Source organism: Habropoda laboriosa, unplaced genomic scaffold (assembly GCF_001263275.1).
Source record: "Habropoda laboriosa isolate 0110345459 unplaced genomic scaffold, ASM126327v1 scaffold65, whole genome shotgun sequence".
Classification (NCBI taxonomy): Eukaryota; Metazoa; Arthropoda; class Insecta; order Hymenoptera; family Apidae; genus Habropoda; species Habropoda laboriosa.
Genome location: NW_017100254.1, coordinates 2,410,014 through 2,417,028, shown reverse-complemented (window position 1 = coordinate 2,417,028; position 7,015 = coordinate 2,410,014). Strand labels below are relative to the sequence as shown.

Below are 7,015 nucleotides of genomic sequence, written 5' to 3'. Positions count from 1 at the left end.
TAATATATGGTTATTTGATATAGAAAACTTGCTGGTCGTACTATTTTTATTACTGGAGCATCACGAGGAATTGGAAAAAGTATAGCTTTAAAAGCTGCAAAGGATGGAGCAAATGTTGTCATTGCAGCTAAAACTGCAGACCCACATCCAAAATTACCAGGCACTATATATAGTGCTGCGAAAGAAAGTAATTATAAATGCAACAAAAATTTTAAATAGTAGTAAAGTTCTATTATTAAAGAAAATGTACATTTGTTTTAGTTGAACAAATGGGTGGAAAAGCATTACCCTGTGTTGTAGATGTAAGAGATGAAACACAAGTAGTTTCTGCAGTAGAGAATGCTGTTAACAAATTTGGTGGTATTGATATTGTTATTAATAATGCAAGTGCTATTTCTTTAACAGGAACAGCATCTACAGATATGAAAAAATATGATCTCATGAATAATATTAATACTAGAGGAACATTTCTAGTGTAAGTATATAAATTCTAGACTAAATTATATAAACTGAAGTTAATATTACAATATCCATTTTAAGGTCTAAAACCTGCTTACCTTATTTAAAGAAAAGCAAAAATCCTCATATAGTAAATATAAGTCCACCATTGAGTACGAATCCAATATGGTTCAAAAATCACGTTGCATATACAATGTCTAAATTTGGAATGTCAATGTGTGTTCTTGGAATGGCTGAGGAATTTAAGGAAGATGGTATTGCTGTAAATGCTGTGTGGCCAAAAACTGGTAAATTACTGTTTCTTTTATTTTGTAATTAAAAAAAATTCCTAATCCAAGTTTTTATTCATTACTGTAAATTTAAGATGGTTTTCATTTCAGCTATTCATACTGCTGCAATTGAAATGTTATCTGGTCCTGATTCAAGAAATTATAGTCGTAAACCAGAAATAATGGGGGATGCTGTGTATGCTTTAATTTGCAAAGATAGTAAATTCATCACTGGACAATTTTTAATTGATGAAGAAATCTTAAAAAATGAAGGAATCACTGATTTCACTGATTATGCATGTAATCCAGGTATATGAAGTGGGATGCTCAATTTATTTTATGCTCCTATATAAGTAATACATCATAAGTAATACTTTATTAAAAAAATTAATTTCAACTTTTTCAGCAAATAAAGATAAATTGATGCTTGACTTCTTCTTAGAAGAAAATTTGCCAGAGCTAGGTTTCCAAAATCGTATGATACCTACTAACGCGCAGAACAGTGCACCTGCTGCACAATCAAATGAAAAAATTCCGCATATATTTAATATGATTAAGGAGAATTTAAATAGTGAACTTGTTAACAAAACGGGGGCCATCTTTCAGTTTAATGTTAAAGGTATTCTGGTTTATAACAAATTATTTTGTCAATTGCTCTAGAGTTGTACTACTTAATGTACATTTGATAGGAGATGAAGCTGGTATATGGTTCGTGGATCTTAAAAATGGTAAAGGTTCGGCAGGTAAAGGGGAGCCTAGTTATCCACCAGACGCTACACTGACGATGGATTCTCAAAACTTTTTCGCAATGTTTTCTGGTAATTAAATACATGTATTTGTGCATAAAATATGTTCAAAATTAAATTAAGGTCTTTTTGATAATTATTACAAATTAATTAATTATTGCAAATTAATGATATTTATTTAGGAAAATTGAAACCTGCATCTGCATTTATGATGGGAAAATTAAAAATTAACGGCGACCTTCAGAAAGCAATGAAGTTGGAAAAATTGATGCACAGTTTAAAATCTAAACTTTAAAAATGTTCACATATTTACTAATGAAGGTAAATATGAAATATTCTTACTTTAAAAATATCATTACTTTTTGTAAAAGTTTATACAGTAAAATGTTTATACAGTCTTCGAATGTTAATGTAAAATATATTTTTATATACTCTTGTAATATATTTTGTAACAATAATTGACAAAAAATTACACAAATAAAATTTTTTGCAGTTACTTATATATTTTGACGAAATCTATTTAATACATATCATTGATATTTGTTATTCTCTGTAGGTACATTATGTAAAGATACGCAATATTTTGTTATTATAGTACGCGCTACTTCGTACGTTCCAAAGAAGATAAAACCTCCAATTGTTATCCAAATCACTCTAGGGCCCACTCCAGCAAAGAGTCTATAAAATTCATATATATTTCATGCAATACCTGAAAGATTATCAATTATCAATTAAATGTCATGATTTACCCATGTAACCCTTTTTCTGTATATACATCTTCTAGTATATACAGTATTTTTAATTTTGAAGCATTTTCATTTCTATTTGAAAGCATTATTCTCGTTTTTATAACATCTAATGGTGTAGTAATAGTAGCAGAAATACCACCTAGGAAATTTCATGTAATCAGTAGCATATCAAACAGAATTTTATAATATGATACCAAAGTTTTAAACCTGCAATTGCTCCACATACAGCACTTTCTACAGGAAGAATATCTCTATTCATATTTGAACTCCAAATTTTTTTTAAATGCTCCCATATTGGAAATTGTATTAAACTAAAGGGCATATCTCTTAATATAGTACTCCAATAGCCACAATAAAGCATTCTTAGATTAATATCTCTTATATCTAATATTAAAGCTTGCTTTCTTTGTTTTATAACTTCTACAGGTACTCGTATCAAGCAGGCAACCTTCATTTAAACCATATAATGTATGATTGAAATTGAATTTGTTAAAAATTTTAATGAAAACTGTTTTTAATTTACCATTTCTGCTAGAGATGCTGAACCCATGTGAAGGAACGAATGATACTTTTCGGGAACTACACATTGTGTTACAGTTTTAAGGCTTTCATAAGTTACAAAAAATAAGGATGCTAAAATATTGTAAAAAAAATATTTTAATGTAGTAATAGTTTAATTCAAATCATTTTTTATAGTTTAAACGAATTGAATAATTTTATTTTCGTATTGTATCGCATTACCACTTGGTGCAGAACCAACTAACACCGGAAGAAGTCCTTTATAAAGATTAGAAAATCCACCCGATTTTATGAACCCTTGTTTAGATTGCAAACGTGTTTTTAATGTGTCTAATGGAAACAATATCACATCAACAGAAGTGCCAGCTAATCCTCCTGCCTATTGAAAACAATATTAAATTAAATGAAATTCAATTGTAATCATTATACAGTATTTTATTCATAAAATTGCAATCATTAGTAGGTAATAATTAAATCATCTATTCGCGATTTTAGGATTGAACTTTGTGCGAACAATTCGCAAATGTTGAATTTAATTACATAGTAATAAATATATTGTTGCTTACTAGTAATGATGTGACGAAAGTAAATTTCGTGTCTGTTACTTTCAATAATTTATTATGTGTTGTCATTTCATATATTGATAAATAGACAAATAACTAAAAATATGGATTTCACTTAACCTAAGAACACGTATGTCCTCTCGTTGAAAAGTTATTTAACGTTATTGTTAAAATGATATTTTCACGCTATTATTGCATTTTATTGAAAATTTTTATAATAAACGCTACGTAATTATATAATTCAAATGACATTTCCACTATGAACATATTATTGTTACTTTGTTTGTGTTATACTAATTATTACACTTTAAGAAATACGTTCACAAATGAAATTCCTTTTTATAATGTTTATTATCAATTATAATGTTTCAATGAACAAATTCACATTCTTATATTATGAAATTAGCGTTTTTTTTATCATAAATTTTATTTTAATTTTTCTATGTTTTCGCGTTTAGATTCTGGTACTTTTGATAACCTCTTTTTATATCCTCTTAATCTTTTGTTAAATAGAAACGTTTGATTATTATTTTTATTGGAAATAGGTAGAGTAAAAATGTTATTTCTTGTTATAATTCCATCTAAGTTCTAAAGGTGTAATTAGAATTTGTATCAGAAGTTGCATGAGAACCAGCTGATCTTACAAATTGAGGATGAGGAATGTGGAAACCTCTTAGTATAGGCCTTCCCTTTTCTATGTCAAAAGATTGGTTTAATATACCAGTTCCACAAGATGAAAAGTATGAATTTGATCCATTTCTATAAATAGAAAGAATTGTTCAAACTAAATACTTAAAATCATACATGCTTCTGTTAATTTCCTCAATTGCCACACTAATTTTGACATTGTTAATTGTTAGAGTATTTTGTACCTCATTTTTGCACTTCTTTCATTAGTAGAATTTATTGGCGTAGCAAAGTTATTTAAAGAATTTAGGGTTCTTTTTTGCATTTCATAAGACATCAGTTGTTTTCTTTGTTCTGCATTTTCAATTTTGAGCTTCATATACTTTTCTCTGATTAATTTTATGTTTTGGACAAGATTACTGTAGTGGATTTTCAGTGTTTCATACTTTTTGTCCTTGAATGTGATTAACAAGTTAAGTATATGTTTCTATTAAATGTACAGAGATTAAAAAGACGCACAATTTCATGAAAACGTTGTGTCAAAATTTTCATTTGATTATTTTGGAATCCGCATATTTTACGTAACGATTCCAATGCTTCACTGAGTGGGGCAAAAAAATTTTCTACTCTCGATAATGACGGCTGTTGTAATTCCACGGAAAAAATGTCCATTTGTTGACACTGAGGACATTGTTTTTCAGCTGAATAAAAATATTATTTTCATTTGAAAGTTGAACAACGTCGACAATGGTAATCCTTCTATTTCATTATTTACATCTAATTTTATTTATCATTACCTTGCTGTATACATCCGTGACAATATATATGACCACATTGTGTTAAACAAAATGGTTTTTTCCCTCTGGGTGCTGTGGCAAAACACTTATTACAAATTAATGTATTTTCCATATTTTTAGTGTAATGCAAAAATTTAGAATATAATGGATATTCTGAAATAATGCATTTTCAACGTGTTCAATATTTTTAGCTAAGTCATATAATTATTTAAACGAATATTTTTCTATAATTTTTACTTTTTAAAATCGAATGAAAAATGTTTGCACGTCGCGTTTAAATTAATTTTGCTGTTTTTTAAAAACATTGGTGTGAGTTCCTATTATTAAAATATTTCAGAAAAGTCTAGTCATATTTTATAATCATAATATTTTAAATCTGTATGAATGATTAATGATTAGTGGAAATAATAAATTTTTCAATTAATTAAGTCGAACCGCCGTACTGCATACAAGCTACACGAATATTCCCGAATTTAACCGAAGTAGAAGAAATTAAAAATGGCCTAGTCCACAAACGTACATTTGAATAATATTTTATTTTATTTATTAAAAAAATAAAAAATTAAATAAGGACACGTTTCAATGAAAGGATAAAAAATGTCAATCCTATGCTCCATATTACGTGTCTTTATTAGGGTACAAATACAAATGTAGGATTACAATATATTACGATAAAACTTAAAGTGCACAAAATATCAAGTACGAAATTAAACAAATCAAATTTAAAAAATTAAATAAATCAAATCAAAATTTATTCAAAAACAAATTAAACATCGTTGTATTTCCCTATCTTTTTTAATCGTAGTTTACCACCCAAAATCATCATAAAATGGAAGTTCAGTTGGTTGGTATCTAAGAAGATAAAAAATAATACTTTAATTGAGGCAAAAGTTGTAAATAAAGGATTAAATAATGAAACAAAAGGAAATAAGAGATTTATATAGAACTGCAAGGAAAGAGAGGTTATATCTGATGTAGCAGGCAATGTGGGTAATGTCTTTAAGCAGTTAGAATTCATGATTTCTACTACAGTTTACAATACTAACGTAAATGCGAACACATTTGTAAGGAAAGCGAGACTTAGACGATGGAGTCGGGGCCTGGTCTTTACCACCCAGGATCACAGAAAGAGAAAGCGCGCGGATACTTGAGGGTATCATAAATTAAGCCCTTTCTTAGGACAGTTTTGGACTAGGAGGCTCCAACGGTTTTCGTAGGACATAGTACACGGAAAAATATTCTATGTACTTACATAGATACTTGTGTTTAACATCGAACTTTGTAGTTTCTTTTATTTTTATTCTCTTATACATCACGCTCGATAATGCCACAGGCCCAACGATCTCCTGAGTTTCCTGTGGTTAAAGAAAGTGAATGGTTTCCTCTTCCCAAATCATCTTCGCCAGAATGAATGACTAGAGCACGTCCTAGAATGCTGTTCTTTCCGGTTAGAGAGATAATAGAATCCGTGATGTGCACTTTTGCTATTCCTTCAGCGTTTGCTCGGATGTTTCCCAAATCTCCAACGTGTCTTATTGGACTATCTGGTGCGCCGTGCGCAACCTAAAGTTTTCTTTTATAAATATCATCTATGATAATGTAGTGCTTTACGTCGTAATATACCAAGTGTATGTTAAATATTTTATCGCGTTCCCGCTTTAAACCAATGACTTACATTCTCAGGATTAAAGTGTGGACCTGTAGATGTGCAACCGTCACTAAAATCTCCTTTTGTGTGTACATGAAAACCGTGCAATCCTTCTGTGAGACCGTACACATTGCCCGTGATTCGGACTAAATTAGGTGCACATTGAATGATGGTTAATTCTCCCGTAACATAGCGCTTTTTAGCATTGTGGGGTCGCAAGTACACATGAGCGGTTATTTCCTGAATAACAATTATTTCCAATAACATGAAAAAAATCTTGTGAATGCAACTTATAGGAACATATAATTGATACTTCTTTCTCGTTTTACAACAAATTATTGTTTTTATGCTAATAAGGTTACTTTTTCTTTTTTCATTTTCAGCACCTTTTTCATAAAATCGACGTTTTCGCGCGCTTACCTCTGCAACAACGGCAGCCACAATTCCAAGAAGTAGTATGATTATTCGATTCATGGCGAATGTTCTAAAAACAATTATTAACTATTATACAATGCTTAATCAAAGAAGAAATATTTCTTTTTCTTCTTTGTGGAAGGTTAATATTCCATCTTCATCGAGTTACTTAAAATTCTTTTTGCAAAATCCACTTTTTTTTATAGTAAAATTTAATATCAATT

At 29.3% G+C, this 7,015-nt stretch overlaps 4 protein-coding genes across 4 annotated transcripts in view; 1 reads left to right on the top strand and 3 right to left on the bottom strand.

The window, feature by feature from the left end:
- LOC108572293 (hydroxysteroid dehydrogenase-like protein 2) overlaps positions 1-1,769 on the top strand; it is a 2,105-nt gene extending 336 nt beyond the window's left edge. Inside the window, exons 2-8 of the mRNA XM_017934492.1 lie at positions 24-187; positions 262-475; positions 541-746; positions 840-1,037; positions 1,135-1,347; positions 1,418-1,546; positions 1,657-1,769. Of these exons, the coding sequence (XP_017789981.1) occupies positions 24-187; positions 262-475; positions 541-746; positions 840-1,037; positions 1,135-1,347; positions 1,418-1,546; positions 1,657-1,769 (1,237 nt within the window). The remainder of the gene's footprint in view (positions 1-23; positions 188-261; positions 476-540; positions 747-839; positions 1,038-1,134; positions 1,348-1,417; positions 1,547-1,656) is intronic.
- Positions 1,770-2,004: 235 nt separating this feature from the next.
- LOC108572230 (S-adenosylmethionine mitochondrial carrier protein-like) lies at positions 2,005-3,374 on the bottom strand. Its single transcript, XM_017934429.1, has 6 exons — positions 3,309-3,374; positions 2,965-3,121; positions 2,747-2,856; positions 2,431-2,671; positions 2,224-2,362; positions 2,005-2,152 (listed from the first exon to the last, which is right to left on the bottom strand). The coding sequence occupies exons 1-6, from the start codon at positions 3,372-3,374 to the stop codon at positions 2,005-2,007; spliced, it is 861 nt and encodes a 286-aa protein (XP_017789918.1).
- Positions 3,375-3,886: 512 nt separating this feature from the next.
- On the bottom strand, positions 3,887-4,841 carry LOC108572229 (probable E3 SUMO-protein ligase RNF212). The gene is made up of 4 exons (XM_017934428.1): positions 4,730-4,841; positions 4,452-4,633; positions 4,178-4,386; positions 3,887-4,064 (listed from the first exon to the last, which is right to left on the bottom strand). The coding sequence occupies exons 1-4, from the start codon at positions 4,839-4,841 to the stop codon at positions 3,887-3,889; spliced, it is 681 nt and encodes a 226-aa protein (XP_017789917.1).
- A 668-nt stretch (positions 4,842-5,509) lies between these two features.
- Positions 5,510-7,015, bottom strand: part of LOC108572294 (superoxide dismutase [Cu-Zn]-like) — a 2,839-nt gene continuing 1,333 nt past the window's right edge. The window contains exons 2-5 of the mRNA XM_017934493.1: positions 6,798-6,861; positions 6,405-6,617; positions 5,982-6,292; positions 5,510-5,581 (exon numbers count right to left, since the gene is read on the bottom strand). Of these exons, the coding sequence (XP_017789982.1) occupies positions 6,035-6,292; positions 6,405-6,617; positions 6,798-6,861 (535 nt within the window). The 3' untranslated portion in view covers positions 5,510-5,581; positions 5,982-6,034. The remainder of the gene's footprint in view (positions 5,582-5,981; positions 6,293-6,404; positions 6,618-6,797; positions 6,862-7,015) is intronic.